At 42.1% G+C, this 18,554-nt stretch overlaps 2 protein-coding genes across 2 annotated transcripts in view; one reads left to right on the plus strand and one right to left on the minus strand.

The window, feature by feature from the left end:
* LOC139577454 (tripartite motif-containing protein 16-like) overlaps positions 1 to 18,554 on the plus strand; it is a 154,835-nt gene that overhangs the window by 128,865 nt on the left and 7,416 nt on the right. The gene's annotated exons all lie outside the window — the stretch shown is intronic.
* LOC139577473 (tripartite motif-containing protein 16-like) lies at positions 11,022 to 18,028 on the minus strand. Its single transcript, XM_071404493.1, has 6 exons — positions 17,383 to 18,028; positions 16,864 to 16,959; positions 12,955 to 13,188; positions 12,073 to 12,232; positions 11,888 to 11,947; positions 11,022 to 11,651 (listed from the first exon to the last, which is right to left on the minus strand). Exons 1-6 carry the CDS (start codon positions 17,977 to 17,979, stop codon positions 11,143 to 11,145), a joined length of 1,656 nt encoding a protein of 551 aa, XP_071260594.1. The 5' UTR covers positions 17,980 to 18,028; the 3' UTR covers positions 11,022 to 11,142.

Here is an 18,554-nt window from a genome sequence, read left to right on the forward strand (position 1 = left end):
TATGGATTTGTACTGCATTTATTTTAGTGTGCAGACATGCAGGGTGTGTTATATACAGACCTTTGAATGTGTATGTATCATTTTGTATAATATGCTTGGATTCTGTGCTTTCCATCTTGTAGAGTCACTGTGACTTCAGTTTCGAAAGGAGCTGATGGTTTACCTGCTTTGTTTTGTCCTTATTCAATAAAGGAACATAATGTTACACATTGTGTTTTTATATTCATATGGAATGTGTATTTGTTTATATGACAGAGTACTAGGGCCACACTGAAGAAAAAGGATAAAGTCATACATTTATGAGGCTGGTTCTTTCTGCAGAAAAGCTACATATTGTTTTTACAGTTTTGATACTTATGACAATGTGATACTTAATATTCTGGCACATCAGCATGTCTTTGTTTATGAAACCATACTGAAGTACAATTTCACGAAATGCCCCACATCTGTCATTTTAACAACTGTCCTCCTTTAAAACAACTGGTTACAATATTATGACTTGTGTTTTTTTCCCCTCTGTGGCCCTAATATTCTATCATTTTATATATAGCCTTATAGTCTATGGGAAACTGTAAATTATCTAATGATAGCAACATCATCTAAAAATCATTTTTTATCCAAAATCATTGAAATTAATGATCACAAACGTTTAAATAATAACAGTGGGTCTAGTTATATGTGATAACAATGTATAGTGAGCAGTGAAATAACTATTGGTTTCCATTTGTGGTGACTGCTGACTGACATTAGGGATGAGATTAAATAGATCCTGGAATTTAGCCTGGTCTGGAGCAGGCTAGCTCCACAGAATAAATCTCCATGGTAATTTATACCATAACATATCCTCCTGCCCCCTATCCATCTTTAGTGCAACCGGATTACGGATCAATTGAGCCAGGATCACCAAGATATCCTGGCTTAATCCCTTATCCTAGTTTTGTGCAACAGGCCCCTGTTTAAATATGGTTGTATCTTGTTGTTATTGACCATCTGCTCCTGGTTAAATATTGTTGTGTCTTGTTGTTATTGACCATCTGCTCCTGTTTAAATATTGTTGTATCTTGTTGTTATTGACCATCTGCTCCTGGTTAAATATGGTTGTATCTTGTTGTTATTGACCATCTGCACCTGTTTAAATATGGTTGTATCTTGTTGTTATTGACCATCTGCTCCTGTTTAAATATGGTTGTATCTTGTTGTTATTGACCATCTGCTCCTGTTTAAATATGGTTGTATCTTGTTGTTATAGACCATCTGCTCCTGTTTAAATATTGTTGTATCTTGTTGTTATTGACCATCTGCTCCTGTTTAAATATGGTTGTATCTTGTTGTTATTGACCATCTGCTCCTGTTTAAATATGGTTGTATCTTGTTGTTATTGACCATCTGCTCCTGTTTAAATATTGTTGTATCTTGTTGTTATTGACCATCTGCTCCTGTTTAAATATTGTTGTATCTTGTTGTTATTGACCATCTGCTACTGTTTAAATATTGTTGTATCTTGTTGTTATTGACCATCTGCTCCTGGTTAAATATTGTTGTATCTTGTTGTTATTGACCATCTGCTCCTGTTTAAATATTGTTGTATCTTGTTGTTATTGACCATCTGCTCCTGTTTAAATATTGTTGTATCTTGTTGTTATTGACCATCTGCTCCTGGTTAAATATTGTTGTTTCTTGTTGTTATTGACCATCTGCTCCTGGTTAAATATTGTTGTATCTTGTTGTTATTGACCATCTGCTCCTGGTTAAATATTGTTGTATCTTGTTGTTATTGACCATCTGCTCCTGGTTAAATATTGTTGTATCTTGTTGTTATTGACCATCTGCTCCTGGTTAAATATTGTTGTATCTTGTTGTTATTGACCATCTGCTCCTGGTTAAATATTGTTGTATCTTGTTGTTATTGACCATCTGCTCCTGTTTAAATATTGTTGTATCTTGTTGTTATTGACCATCTGCTCCTGTTTAAATATGGTTGTATCTTGTTGTTACTGACCATCTGCTCTGTTTAAATATTGTTGTATCTTGTTGTTACAGACTATCTGCTCCTGTTTAAATATTGTTGTATCTTGTTGTTACTGACCATCTGCTCCTGTTTAAATATTGTTGTATCTTGTTGTTATTGACCATCTGCTCCTGGTTAAATATTGTTGTATCTTGTTGTTATTGACCATCTGCTCCTGGTTAAATATTGTTGTATCTTGTTGTTATTGACCATCTGCTCCTGGTTAAATATTGTTGTATCTTGTTGTTATTGACCATCTGCTCCTGGTTAAATATTGTTGTATCTTGTTGTTATTGACCATCTGCTCCTGTTTAAATATTGTTGTATCTTGTTGTTATTGACCATCTGCTCCTGGTTAAATATTGTTGTATCTTGTTGTTATTGACCATCTGCTCCTGTTTAAATATTGTTGTATCTTGTTGTTATTGACCATCTGCTCCTGTTTAAATATTGTTGTATCTTGTTGTTATTGACCATCTGCTCCTGTTTAAATATTGTTGTATCTTGTTGTTATTGACCATCTGCTCCTGTTTAAATATTGTTGTATCTTGTTGTTATTGACCATCTGCTACTGTTTAAATATTGTTGTATCTTGTTGTTATTGACCATCTGCTACTGTTTAAATATTGTTGTATCTTGTTGTTATTGACCATCTGCTCCTGGTTAAATATTGTTGTATCTTGTTGTTATTGACCATCTGCTCCTGTTTAAATATTGTTGTATCTTGTTGTTATTGACCATCTGCTACTGTTTAAATATTGTTGTATCTTGTTGTTATTGACCATCTGCTCCTGGTTAAATATTGTTGTTTCTTGTTGTTATTGACCATCTGCTCCTGGTTAAATATTGTTGTATCTTGTTGTTATTGACCATCTGCTCCTGGTTAAATATTGTTGTATCTTGTTGTTATTGACCATCTGCTCCTGGTTAAATATTGTTGTATCTTGTTGTTATTGACCATCTGCTCCTGGTTAAATATTGTTGTATCTTGTTGTTATTGACCATCTGCTCCTGGTTAAATATTGTTGTATCTTGTTGTTATTGACCATCTGCTCCTGTTTAAATATTGTTGTATCTTGTTGTTATTGACCATCTGCTCCTGTTTAAATATGGTTGTATCTTGTTGTTACTGACCATCTGCTCTGTTTAAATATTGTTGTATCTTGTTGTTACAGACTATCTGCTCCTGTTTAAATATTGTTGTATCTTGTTGTTACTGACCATCTGCTCCTGTTTAAATATTGTTGTATCTTGTTGTTACTGACCATCTGCTCCTGGTTAAATATTGTTGTATCTTGTTGTTATTGACCATCTGCTCCTGGTTAAATATTGTTGTATCTTGTTGTTATTGACCATCTGCTCCTGGTTAAATATTGTTGTATCTTGTTGTTATTGACCATCTGCTCCTGGTTAAATATTGTTGTATCTTGTTGTTATTGACCATCTGCTCCTGTTTAAATATTGTTGTATCTTGTTGTTATTGACCATCTGCTCCTGGTTAAATATTGTTGTATCTTGTTGTTATTGACCATCTGCTCCTGTTTAAATATTGTTGTATCTTGTTGTTATTGACCATCTGCTCCTGTTTAAATATTGTTGTATCTTGTTGTTATTGACCATCTGCTCCTGTTTAAATATGGTTGTATCTTGTTGTTATTGACCATCTGCTCCTGTTTAAATATTGTTGTATCTTGTTGTTATTGACCATCTGCTCCTGTTTAAATATTGTTGTATCTTGTTGTTATAGACCATCTGCTCCTGTTTAAATATTGTTGTATCTTGTTGTTATTGACCATCTGCTCCTGGTTAAATATTGTTGTATCTTGTTGTTATTGACCATCTGCTCCTGTTTAAATATTGTTGTATCTTGTTGTTATTGACCATCTGCTCCTGTTTACATATTGTTGTGTCTTGTTGTTATTGACCATCTGCTCCTGGTTAAATATTGTTGTATCTTGTTGTTATTGACCATCTGCTACTGTTTAAATATTGTTGTATCTTGTTGTTATTGACCATCTGCTCCTGTTTAAATATTGTTGTGTCTTGTTGTTATTGACCATCTGCTCCTGGTTAAATATTGTTGTGTCTTGTTGTTATTGACCATCTGCTCCTGCTGTCTCTCTGGATTGTATTTTCAGATTATCACAGCATGTCAACTCTGAGTTTGTCCTGATGGGTGATCTGAATCAGGACTGGTTAACATCTAGCTCTGATCATCTCTAAATTCTATACAAAACCTATAATCTCACTCAGATTGTCAACACGAGGTTCAATATAAAGGATCCTCTGAAATCCTCTTTGATTGATTTGATCTTAACCGATTCTCCTCATCATTTTAATGTTTCTGGTATTTCTGCAAATTACATAAGTGATCACTGTGCTATGCAATAGGCCTGTGTGAGAGATGGTCAAATTCCTGAGCATTCTCCACGTGTCATTACGAAAAGACACCGGAAGCTGTTTGATACTCCAGGTGTTTTACATGATGTAACCAGCATTGAATGGAATAGAATTAATCCCTGATGTTGAACTAGCCTTTTCTTACTTCCACAATGCATTCCAGGATGTATGCAATAGGCCCCTTTAAATACATTCAGGATTAAGGGCAGAGAGAACCCTTGGTTTACTGAGGAACTTACTAAAATCATAAGGGAACTAAATGCTATGTGGGCTAAAGCAAGAGGGTTCTGGTTCAGCGGATGATTGGATGGCTTTTAAATAGTCTTTGAAATATGGGTGTGTCTATGATCTGAAAAGTGAAAGCAGACCAATCCCTGAAATCTACTACAGATCATTATGATCTGAAAAGTGAAAGCAGACCACGACCTGAAATCTACTATAGATCATTATGATCTGAAAAGTGAAAGCAGACCACTCCCTGAAATCTACTACAGATCATTATGATCTGAAAAGTGAAAGCAGACCACTGCCTGAAATCTACTACAGATCATTATGATCTGAAAAGTGAAAGCAGACCACGACCTGAAATCTACTATAGATCATTATGATCTGAAAAGTGAAAGCAGACCACTCCCTGAAATCTACTACAGATCATTATGATCTGAAAAGTGAAAGCAGACCACTCCCTGAAATCTACCACAGATCATTATGATCTGAAAAGTGAAAGCAGACGACTACCTGAAATCTACCTCAGATCATTATGATCTGAAAAGTGAAAGCAGACCACTACCTGAAATCTACTACAGACAATTATGATCTGAAAAGTGAAAGCAGACCACTACCTGAAATCTACTACAGATCATTATGATCTGAAAAGTGAAAGCAGACCACTACCTGAAATCTACCTCAGATCATTATGATCTGAAAAGTGAAAGCAGACCAATCCCTGAAATCTACTACAGATCATTATGATCTGAAAAGTGAAAGCAGACCACTACCTGAAATCTACTACAGATCATTATGATCTGAAAAGTGAAAGCAGACCATTCCCTGAAATCTACCTCAGATCATTATGATCTGAAAAGTGAAAGCAGACCACTACCTGAAATCTACCTCAGATCATTATGATCTGAAAAGTGAAAGCAGACCACTCCCTGAAATCTACCTCAGATCATTATGATCTGAAAAGTGAAAGCAGACCACTACCTGAAATCTACTACAGATCATTATGATCTGAAAAGTGAAAGCAGACCACTCCCTGAAATCTACTACAGATCATTATGATCTGAAAAGTGAAAGCAGACCACTACCTGAAATCTACCTCAGATCATTATGATCTGAAAAGTGAAAGCAGACCACTACCTGAAATCTACTACAGACAATTATGATCTGAAAAGTGAAAGCAGACCACTACCTGAAATCTACTACAGATCATTATGATCTGAAAAGTGAAAGCAGACCACTACCTGAAATCTACTACAGATCATTATGATCTGAAAAGTGAAAGCAGACCACTACCTGAAATCTACTACAGATCATTATGATCTGAAAAGTGAAAGCAGACCACTACCTGAAATCTACTTCAGATCATTATGATCTGAAAAGTGAAAGCAGACCACTCCCTGAAATCTACTTCAGATCATTTAAATAATCCCTCCACATTTTGACAAGTAGTGAAAGGTTTGGAGTGAACACAAGATTCACAGCTTCCCAAACTATTGTTGGTCGACACTCGGGTTGTAACTGAGAGAAGCTCCATTCTGAAAGCCTTGAATCAGCATTTTATAGATGCAGGAAGTTTATTTAAAAATGTTAAACCCCCCCTGTGAATTTACCTGAGACCCCTGTGCACTCCTTCACCAGGTTCTCCTTCTCATCCCTGACACCCCTGTACACTCCTTCACCAGGTTCTCCTTCTCATCCTTCTCTGTTTCAGAATTGTGTAAAGCCCTGAAATAAATTGATAGAACAAAATCCCCTGTCCCTGATGAACTAGACCCCCGCTTCCTACACCTGGCTGCTGACATCATTGCTCTCCCCTATATTTCTAACCTCACGCTTGACGTGAAGGAAATCCCCAAGTTATGTAAATCTGCTTTTGTGCTGCCTCTCCTGAAAGGTGGAGATCCTTCGCTACTTGACAACTATCGACCCATATCAACATCGTCTGTACTGCCTCTCCTGAAAGGTGGAGATCCTTCACTACTTGACAACTATCGACCCATATCAACATCGTCTGTACAGCCTCTCCTGAAAGGTGGAGATCCTTCGCTACTTGACAACTATCGACCCATATCAACATCGTCTGTACTGCCTCTCCTGAAAGGTGGAGATCCTTCGCTACTTGACAACTATCGACCCATATCAACATCGTCTGTACTGCCTCTCCTGAAAGGTGGAGATCCTTCGCTACTTGACAACTATCGACCCATATCAACATCGTCTGTACTGCCTCTCCTGAAAGGTGGAGATCCTTCGCTACTTGACAACTATCGACCCATATCAACATCGTCTGTACTGCCTCTCCTGAAAGGTGGAGATCCTTCGCTACTTGACAACTATCGACCCATATCAACATCGTCTGTACTGCCTCTCCTGAAAGGTGGAGATCCTTCGCTACTTGACAACTATCGACCCATATCAACATCGTCTATACTGTCAAAGGTACTTGAGTCCTTAGTTAGTAGGGAGCTGAAGGCCTCCAAGAAAACAACATCTTAAATGGATGCAGTCAGGCTTTAGGTCTGGCCACAGCACTGTTTCAGCAACATTGAAGGTTTTAAATGACATCCACTGCGCTCTTGACAACAAGTCTGTCTGTCTTTATTGATTTGTCGAAGGCTTTTGACACCGTGGACCATGCTGTGTTAATGCAAAGGTTAAAATGTTGTGGAATTACAGGTCATGATCTAGACTGGTTTATAAATGACCTATCAAATCATACACAATGTGTAATTGTGGATGGTTGTAAATCTGAGTCCATAGAGGGGTGCTCAGGTGTTCCGCAAGGTTCTATTTTGGGCCCACTGTTGTTCCTTTTGTATATCAACAACATTGGGGATCTTAATGAAACAGCGGATGTTCATTTATATGCAGATGATACTGTTCTTTATTCAAGTGGTAGTAGTTTATCTTTAGTAGTTTATCTTTAGTAGTTTATCCTTAGCTTTTGAAAATGCCCAAAGAGCATTTAACATCATACAACAGAATCTGTATGATTTGAAGCTGATTCTGAATTTCATATACCAGGCATGTTACTAATCATGGCATTGCTACATTGTCTGGACATACTATAGAGCAGGTCAAAGTGTACCTATATTTGGGTGTGTGGGTTGATGACAAGCTGAGCTTCACTGTTCATGTAGAGAACTTGATAAGGAAGCTCAAGCTGAAAATAGGTTTTTATTACCGGCATAAGGCTTGTTTTTCTCTGGAGGCCAGGAAGGAGCTGGTATGATGTACATTACTGGCGGTTTTAGATTGTAGTGATGTTATATATATGCAGGCCTCAGCCACGACCCTGAGAGCACTTGATTCAGTGTATCATGCAGCCCTCAGCCACGACCCTGAGAGCACTTGATTCAGTGTATCATGCAGCCCTCAGCCACTACCCTGAGAGCACTTGATTCAGTGTATCATGCAGCCCTCAACCACTACCCTGAGAGCACTTGATTCAGTGTATCATGCAGCCCTCAGCCACTACCCTGAGAGCACTTGATTCAGTGTATCATGCAGCCCTCAGCCACTACCCTGAGAGCACTTGATTCAGTGTATCATGCAGCCCTCAGCCACTACCCTGAGAGCACTTGATTCAGTGTATCATGCAGCCCTCAGCCACTACCCTGAGAGCACTTGATTCAGTGTATCATGCAGCCCTCAGCCACTACCCTGAGAGCACTTGATTCAGTGTATCATGCAGCCCTCAGCCACTACCCTGAGAGCACTTGATTCAGTGTATCATGCAGCCCTCAGCCACTACCCTGAGAGCACTTGATTCAGTGTATCATGCAGCCCTCAGCCACTACCCTGAGAGCACTTGATTCAGTGTATCATGCAGCCCTCAGCCACTACCCTGAGAGCACTTGATTCAGTGTATCATGCAGCCCTCAGGTTCATTACAAATCAGAAACTTCTAACACATCATTGTGATCTCTACAGCGCTGTTGGCTGGTCGTCATTGACCTTGAGTAGGCTTAAACACTGGTAGACACTGATTTATAAGGCCATGTTGGGTACAATGACATTATATCTCTGTTCTTTTTCAGTCAGGTCAGTAAATAAATATCAATTACAGTCCCATTCTGATTTGCTTTTAACAGTACCAACAATTATAACAGGTCATGGTAGAAATAGTTTTACTTACTCAGCTCCGTGGTCCTGGAATTCTCTCCTGAACATTTTAAAATGTGATGATCTAGTTTCGTTGGTGGAGTTTAAACACTTGATCGATGTATATATCATAGAAGATTGTAATTGTTTTTAGGCCAGCTGTTTTTAGTCAAGATGTTTGTGTTTTTAATGTAATATGTAATTGTTGTACTGTATGTGTGTTTATAGTGTTGTTTAATGTTGTGTTAAATAAAGGTAAAATAAAAACTATAATAAAACATCAATACAGGTACTGTATGTAGAACCATAGTAAAGACCAGTATGGACTATCAATACAGGTACTGTATGTAGAACCATAGTAAAGACCAGTATGGACTATCAATACAGGTACTGTATGTTGAACCATAGTAAAGCCCAGTCTGGACTATCAATACAGATACTGTATGTAGAACCATAGTAAAGACCAGTATGGACTATCAATACAGGTACTGTATGTAGAACCATAGTAAAGTCCAGTATGGACTATCAATACAGGTACTGTATGTAGAACCATAGTAAAGCCCAGTATGGACTATCAATACAGATACTGTATGTAGAACCATAGTAAAGTCCAGTATGGACTATCAATACAGATACTGTATTTAGAACCATAGTAAAGACCAGTATGGACTATCAATACAGGTACTGTATGTAGAACCATAGTAAAGTCCAGTATGGACTATCAATACAGGTACTGTATGTAGAACCATAGTAAAGTCCAGTATGGACTATCAATACAGATACTGTATTTAGAACCATAGTAAAGACCAGTATGGACTATCAATACAGGTACTGTATGTAGAACCATAGTAAAGACCAGTATGGACTATCAATACAAAGTGACCATTTAGAATGAGGCCCAGTTCAATGAGAGGAAGTCTTAACAGAACTGGAGATGACAGACAGGAAGTGGGGGGGTGGAGATCTAATATATTGTTGTGCCAAACACTAAAGCATGATATTGTAATAAATCTACACCCTATTCCCTACGTAGAACACTACTGGTCAGAAGCACCGTAGTGCACTACGTAGGGAATAGGGAACCATTTGGAACAGAGACAGTAATTCCCCTGAACATCTTCCTCTTCCTCATCTGGTTTCTTGAACAGCCCTTCACTCCTCCCCTCTTCCTCCCCTCCTCCCTTTTCATTCTATTCTATCAGCCACACCACTAGCTCACCTCCACACAATACATTTACAAGTTAAAGACACACCTTGGAATAAATAACAAAGGAAAACTATTACTAGATGAAGTTTAGTGTTTTTTATTATTTCCCATCACCATAAATCATATTTAATCACTGAACAGTAGCAGACCTAACTTCATCTGTTCCTGACTCTGGATAGTGGATTAAAAAGACCATCAATCTCCAATGATATTAAAGTACTATTCTGAACATTACTGATATACTGAGTGGCAAGTCAAGATATCTGCTGGTTTTATTGTTTGGTCAATAGCACCACCTGCTGGACAGGTTTAATGTTGCTGGACTGAGCAGTATGGGAGGATGAAAGATGACACATTTAGGGACGGTTTCCTGGACATCTACATTGAACATACTTTTTAGTCCAGGACTAGGATTAATCTGTGTCTGGGAAACCAGTCCATATAGTTTAGTAGAAAGTAAGTGAACCAGCTCAGCTATAGACTACACCATTATGACTAGTATCTATGTGGACCCTACTACAGTTTAACCAGCTCAGCTATAGACTACACCAGCATGACTAGTATCTATGTGGACCCTACTACAGTTTAACCAGCTCAGCTATAGACTACACCAGCATGACTAGTATCTATGTGGACCCTACTACAGTTTAACCAGCTCAGCTATAGACTACACCAGCATGACTAGTATCTATGTGGACCCTACTACAGTTTAACCAGCTCAGCTATAGACTACACCAGCATGACTAGTATCTATGTGGACCCTACTACAGTTTAACCAGCTCAGCTATAGACTACACCAGCATGACTAGTATCTATGTGGACCCTACTACAGTTTAACCAGCTCAGCTATAGACTACACCAGCATGACTAGTATCTATGTGGACCCTACTACAGTTTAACCAGCTCAGCTATAGACTACACCAGCATGACTAGTATCTATGTGGACCCTACTACAGTTTAACCAGCTCAGCTATAGACTACACCAGCATGACTAGTATCTATGTGGACCCTACTACAGTTTAACCAGCTCAGCTATAGACTACACCAGCATGACTAGTATCTATGTGGACCCTACTACAGTTTAACCAGCTCAGCTATAGACTACACCAGCATGACTAGTATCTATGTGGACCCTACTACAGTTTAACCAGCTCAGCTATAGACTACACCAGCATGACTAGTATCTATGTGGACCCTACTACAGTTTAACCAGCTCAGCAGTACCAGAGAGATAAAACCCAGGATAGAGGGGCTGAGTGAATGTGGTCTGGACTCTGTGGAGGAGGGTCATTGTGTCAGAGACACTGTAGAAGGACAGAGTACCTGCCTTGTGATCCAGGTACACTCCTACTCTGGAGGACTGAGGGCCTGATACTTTAGTCTCAACATTATTGTGTATGAAATAATAATCACCACTATAGTACTGTAAACTCCAGGACTTGTTATTGTATCCAAATACACCATATTCCTCTGTTCTGCTGATGTCTTTATATGAGACTGCTGTAACAACATTACCAGTCCACTCCACCTCCCAGTAACAGCGTCCAGACAGACCCTCTCTACACAGAACCTGACAGTAGGTGGTGAATCTGTCTGGATGGTCAGGATATGGTTGGACTTGGCCTGTACGTTTCACCTTTCTGTTCCCTTTAGACAGAGAGAGTTGTGTGTATGCTGTGTGTGGGTCCAGTGTGAGCTGACAGGAATCTAGGAGAAGAGCAGAGCAGAGACCAATGAGGGGAGTCAGAACAATAAGTTAAGTCAGATACTGTATCTACCCTGTCTTTGATTAGAGCACAGCAGAGATCAAATCAGAGAAATATGAGGACTCAGATAGATACCCAGTCTTTGATTAGATCTACTACTGCTATATATTTCTAGAGGGATTGTTAGGAGTGTCAGTAAAAAGAGACTGTTAGTTACTTCACAATAAAGAGACTCACATTGTAACAACTGTTCTCTGGTCTTGGGCTCTGGAGGCAGTACAACATCCACTAGATTCACTACAGACACACAAACACATTGACAGAGAGAGGGAATGTTATCATCAGACCATATTCCACATGTATATGACTAGTAGGGAACTTTCAATGGTCTAAAGTTGATGTTCTTATTGTTTTCAACACACCTGTAGTGGAGATCTTGGTCCATTCTCCTTTAAGGAAGTCTTCTAGTTTCTCTCTCAGTTCAGACACAGTCTTACTCACATCTCCAAAGTACTGAAGAGGACGGACAACGATGCTGGGTAAGTCTGAAGATACACTGATACTGGAGAGAGACTGATAACTCTGGAGAGAGAGGGAGGGAGAGCAAGGGACAGCGGGAGAGAGAGGGACAGAGAGAGAGAGGGACAGAGAGAGAGAGGGACAGAGAGAGAGAGACAGAGAGAGAGAGAGGGACAGACAGAGAGGGACAGACAGAGAGGGACAGACAGAGAGGGACAGAGAGAGAGGGACAGACAGACAGAGAGAGAGGGACAGACAGACAGAGAGAGAGGGACAGACAGAGAGAGAGGGACAGACAGAGAGAGAGGGACAGACAGAGAGAGAGAGAGGGACAGACAGAGAGAGAGGGACAGACAGAGAGAGAGGGACAGACAGAGAGAGAGGGACGGACAGAGAGAGAGGGACGGACAGAGAGAGAGGGACGGACAGAGAGAGAGGGACGGACAGAGAGAGAGGGACGGACAGAGTGAGAGGGACGGACAGAGTGAGAGGGACGGACAGAGTGAGAGGGACGGACAGAGTGAGAGGGACGGACAGAGTGAGAGGGACGGACAGAGTGAGAGGGACGGACAGAGTGAGAGGGACGGACAGAGTGATAGGGACGGACAGAGTGATAGGGACGGACAGAGTGATAGGGACGGACAGAGTGATAGGGACGGACAGAGTGATAGGGACGGACAGAGTGAGATAGGGACGGACAGAGAGACAGGACAACATAATGATGTAGATGAATAGTTTCACATGAAGTTAATTTCATATCACATGTAACAAGACAGTTTAGTTACCTGGAGGAAATGGATGTGATCCTCTGTGTGTGAGAGCTGCTCCAGCTCAGTGCTTCTCTTCCTCAGCTCAGCTATCTCCTGCTTCAGTTGCTCCAGGAGTCCTTCAGCTTGACTCACTTGAGCCGTCTCTTGGGCTCTGATCAGCTCCTTCACCTCAGAGCTCCTTCTCTCAATGGAGCGGATCAGCTCAGTAAAGATCTGATCACTGTCCTCCACTGCTGCCTGTGCAGAGCGCTGTTAAGAGAGAGAGACAGAGAGAGACAGAGAGACAGAGAGACAGAGAGAGAGAGAGAGAGAGAGAGAGAGAGAGAGAGAGAGAGAGCGAGAGAGAGAAGGTACAGTAACCTCTCTGCACCTCATTGAGTCAGAACTCTGCCACCCTGCTCTCCAGGTCCACCAGGCCTTGTTCCCCTCCTGGACAGACAGGTACAGAACACCTCTTGGTCCTGCTCTACTCTCCTCCCTCCTGGACAGGCAGGTACAGAACACCTCTTGGTCCTGCTCTACTCTCCTCCCTCCTGGACAGGCAGGTACAGAACACCTCTTGGCCCTGCTCTACTCTCCTCCCTCCTGGACAGACAGGTACAGAACACCTCTTGGCCCTGCTCTACTCTCCTCCCTCCTGGACAGACAGGTACAGAACACCTCTTGGTCCTGCTCTACTCTCCTCCCTCCTGGACAGACAGGTACAGAACACCTCTTGGTCCTGCTCTACTCTCCTCCCTCCTGGACAGACAGGTACAGAACACCTCTTGGTCCTGCTCTACTCTCCTCGCTCCTGGACAGACAGGTACAGAACACCTCTTGGTCCTGCTCTACTCTCCCCCCTCCTGGACAGACAGGTACAGAACACCTCTTGGTCCTGCTCTACTCTCCTCCCTCCTGGACAGACAGGTACAGAACACCTCTTGGTCCTGCTCTACTCTCCTCCCTCCTGGAAAGACAGGTACAGAACACCTCTTGGTCCTGCTCTACTCTCCTCCCTCCTGGACAGACAGGTACAGAACACCTCTTGGTCCTGCTCTACTCTCCTCCCTCCTGGACAGACAGGTACAGAACACCTCTTGGTCCTGCTCTACTCTCCCCCCTCCTGGACAGACAGGTACAGAACACCTCTTGGTCCTGCTCTACTCTCCCCCCTCCTGGACAGACAGGTACAGAACACCTCTTGGTCCTGCTCTACTCTCCTCCCTCCTGGACAGACAGGTACAGAACACCTCTTGGTCCTGCTCTACTCTCCTCCCTCCTGGACAGACAGGTACAGAACACCTCTTGGTCCTGCTCTACTCTCCTCCCTCCTGGACAGACAGGTACAGAACACCTCTTGGTCCTGCTCTACTCTCCTCCCTCCTGGACAGACAGGTACAGAACACCTCTTGGTCCTGCTCTACTCTCCTCCCTCCTGGACAGACAGGTACAGTACAGCTCTTGGTCCTGCTCTACTCTCCTCCCTCCTGGACAGGCAGGTACAGAACACCTCTTGGTCCTGCTCTACTCTCCTCCCTCCTGGACAGGCAGGTACAGAACACCTCTTGGTCCTGCTCTACTCTCCTCCCTCCTGGACAGGCAGGTACAGAACACCTCTTGGTCCTGCTCTACTCTCCTCCCTCCTGGACAGACAGGTACAGAACACCTCTTGGTCCTGCTCTACTCTCCTCCCTCCTGGACAGACAGGTACAGAACACATCTTGGTCCTGCTCTACTCTCCTCCCTCCTGGACAGACAGGTACAGAACACCTCTTGGTCCTGCTCTACTCTCCTCCCTCCTGGACAGACAGGTACAGAACACCTCTTGGTCCTGCTCTACTCTCCTCCCTCCTGGACAGACAGGTACAGTACAGCTCTTGGTCCTGCTCTACTCTCCTCCCTCCTGGACAGGCAGGTACAGAACACCTCTTGGTCCTGCTCTACTCTCCTCCCTCCTGGACAGACAGGTACAGAACACCTCTTGGTCCTGCTCTACTCTCCTCCCTCCTGGACAGGCAGGTACAGAACACCTCTTGGTCCTGCTCTACTCTCCTCCCTCCTGGACAGACAGGTACAGAACACCTCTTGGTCCTGCTCTACTCTCCTCCCTCCTGGACAGACAGGTACAGAACACATCTTGGTCCTGCTCTACTCTCCTCCCTCCTGGACAGACAGGTACAGAACACCTCTTGGTCCTGCTCTACTCTCCTCCCTCCTGGACAGACAGGTACAGAACACCTCTTGGTCCTGCTCTACTCTCCTCCCTCCTGGACAGACAGGTACAGTACAGCTCTTGGTCCTGCTCTACTCTCCTCCCTCCTGGACAGGCAGGTACAGAACACCTCTTGGTCCTGCTCTACTCTCCTCCCTCCTGGACAGGCAGGTACAGAACACCTCTTGGTCCTGCTCTACTCTCCTCCCTCCTGGACAGGCAGGTACAGAACACCTCCAGCCCCGTAGCAGAGAAAAAAAATGTCTACCTTTATATTTGACCACTAAAACCTGTTCTTACGACCAAACTGGAAAATAACAACTTGTCTCCCCTCCTGGACCGCTTGGTGTTAAGTAGCAGACTAGGTGAAAAATCTGTAAATCGCCTTTTTTAGGCAGATTTAGTCACTTAACCCTGGTGGCTCTGGATAAGAGTGTCTGCTAAATGACTCACATGTAAACTTAAATACAAAGTTAACTAGATATCATTTGTGTCATTTATAGCCTGGCACAGATAGTAAAACTACATTAAATACAACGTTAACTAGATATCATTTGTGTCATTTATAGCCTGGTACAGATAGTAAAACTACATTAAATACAACGTTAACCTAGATATCATCTGTGTCATTTATAGCCTGGCACAGATAGTAAAACTACATTAAATACAACGTTAACTAGATATCATCTGTGTCATTTATAGCCTGGCACAGATAGTAAAACTACATTAAATACAACGTTAACTAGATATCATTTGTGTCATTTATAGCTTGGTACAGATAGTAAAACTACATTAAATACAACGTTAACTAGATATCATTTGTGTCATTTATAGCCTGGTACAGATAGTAAAACTACATTAAATACAACGTTATCTAGATATCATCGCCACAAAGCTTATGTGGAATTTAAAAGACACCGTTAACGTTACAGTTAGCTAGCTCACAACGTCTGTTACACTGTAACTTACCGGCAGCCTCACATAAAAACGTATTGGTTAACAAAGCTTTGATTCTGACCAAAGTCTATAGTAGTGAAAAGTCTCTCTCTCTATTGTAACTTACCACAAATTGCCATCATAGCCTATCTACATGAATGTGTCCTGTCAGAGTCTTTTCCTCTCCGTTAACCGTTAGCTAGCAGTCTCGAGCCACAGCTGACGTTGACCACAATGAGCTACAAGTAGGACTGACGTCACTACCGGTGCAGCAGCCTCTGCAGCAGCAGCCTCCCCCGGGTCCTAGTGCCCGCCCGGTAACACGGTTAAGATGCGATGGAACGGTTGACGGGAAAACAACAAATCACAGAGAAAATATATTGACTGATATATTGAATTGTTTAGGGTAGCTTTAGCTTTGGCTTTAATCAATTCTGAAAATACTTGAAAACCAAAATAAAAAAGAATAGTAGCCCTCCTCAGGAACCACAAAACCCTCACAGACCAACTTCTTCTTCTATGATATAATGGCGGTCCACAAACCAACGTTAAAGGTGCATGGCGCCACCTACTGTGCTGGAGTGTGTCCAATCACGACATGAGTCAGTCATGGTTACTCATGGTTATGTGATGAGGTAGCCCAGTCAGTTACATGAACCAGTCTATTCTCTGAAAGGGGTCCAGAAAGCCTGTTCCCAACAGTGGGGTCAGTGGGATTGGATAAGGACCCCTCTCCCTCTCTGATTGGAGGAGAGAAGTGAAATGGTGTGTCTCCTCTGGTCAACAATACTCACCTTGAAAGACTCCACAGCCTGTTGGAGGTCCTTCAGCTCCTTCTCTCTCTCCTGGAATCTCTGCTGGACCTTCTGCTGACTCATCCCCAGCTGCCTCTGTGGAGAATCACTCTTCAATGAGCTATCAAGCTTTATTAGTCCAGTAGATCAATAGTATAGTAATGTGACATAGGACCCATAGAGAGGAAGGTCTACAATCCTGAGGAAGTCCCTTTACAATATGATAGTATGTTGCAATCTGAATGATTATAGTTTTTATGGTAGGCCTACATGTATCAAGGGGTTGAGACTGAACTTTGGACTCATAAAAGGGCATTCAGAATGATAATAGTGTTTGACTTTAGAAAATGGTGATACATTTGGAGAATCTGGGTTAACATATCTATATACTCAAGGTTTATGTTCATATTTGTGGATCCATTTCATTTGAATTCTCTCACATTCAAACAGATTTAGTTCCTACTGTATCTTTAATTCTTTGTTTATCAGACAGTCACCAACAAGTTGTTCTGGTCTTACCTGTTTCTCAGTCCTCTCTGCTGCAGCTGACACTGTATCATGGCCTTTATGTTCATCCATTGTACACATCAGACAGATACACTGCTGATCGGTACGACAGTAAACCTCCAGCAGTTTGTCATGATGAGAGCAGATCTTCTCCTGTAGTTGTGCGGTGGCTTTGACCAGCTTGTGCTTCTTCAAAGCAGGAGATTCATAGTGAGATTGGTGGTGAGTCTCACAGTAAGAGGCCAGACATGCCAGACAGGACATGAGGGCTTTCTGCTTTCTGGTCCCAGTGCAGACATCACACGCCACATCTCCAGGTCCAGCATAGCACAGAGCAGGAGGGGGAGCAGCCTGGAGTCCTGTCTTCCTCAGTTTCTCCACCAGCTCAGCCAACATGTTATTTTTCCTCAGATTAGGCCTTGGAGTGAAGGTCTCTCTGCACTGAGGACAGCTATAGACCCCTTTCAGAACATCCTGATCCCAGCAGCCCTCAATACAGCTCCTACAGTAACTGTGTCCACAGGGGATGGTGACCGGCTCTTTCAGTAGATCCAGACAGACAGAACAACAGAACTGGTCCTGGTCCAGCAGATCTCCCTGTTGAGCCATTTGAACGGTTGTTCACTCTCACACAGACAGACGACAAAGAGAATCAGATTAGTTTCGTTTCCACATAAGAGAGTGTGTGAAGGGGAGGGACTTCCTGGTTCTGCCAGAGGGCTGGGGTTAGAGGAAGGGAAGGAGGGAGTGAGAGAGGGAGGGGTTAGGAGGGAAGAGAGGGAGGGGTTAGAGGAAGGGAGGAGAGAGAGAGAGGGAGGGGTTAGAGGAAGGGAGGGAGAGAGAGAACTGCAGGCAAAGTTGAGAAGGAGACAAATATTTTAGTTCCCAGGTTAGGACCCTTAATATGGAATAAATGAAATAGAGTGGTTAGAATATATAAAGGGTAACAGTTTCTATGAAGTACATATCTATAATGCTTTTAATGAATGTTGTAATGTCTTCAACTGATATGCTGTGATACTAACTATAAGCGTCCATAATAACTCATACGTGGTTGTAAAACTGTACAATGTGTTCTAGATAATTAGCTACAATGGGGGGAGGGGGGACTTGAAATGGATACAATGTACTGTAGGTGAAATGAATACTGGATGTATAGACTGATCATTGAGAATGATGTAACT

The sequence above is a fragment of the Salvelinus alpinus genome, chromosome 6 (genome assembly GCF_045679555.1).
Source record: "Salvelinus alpinus chromosome 6, SLU_Salpinus.1, whole genome shotgun sequence".
In the NCBI taxonomy this organism is placed as follows: Eukaryota; Metazoa; Chordata; class Actinopteri; order Salmoniformes; family Salmonidae; genus Salvelinus; species Salvelinus alpinus.

Bases quoted from the DNA above. Each gene is read 5' to 3' on its own strand.
- LOC139577473 (XM_071404493.1), bottom strand. From the start codon at position 17,979: ATGGCTCAACAGGGAGATCTGCTGGACCAGGACCAGTTCTGTTGTTCT. The intron at 16,960-17,382 runs GTAAGACCAGAA...GATTCTCCACAG, and splicing joins CAGAGAGGACTGAGAAACAG to AGGCAGCTGGGGATGAGTCA. The intron at 11,652-11,887 runs GTGAGTCTCTTT...CTCTTCTCCTAG, and splicing joins CAGAGAACAGTTGTTACAAT to ATTCCTGTCAGCTCACACTG.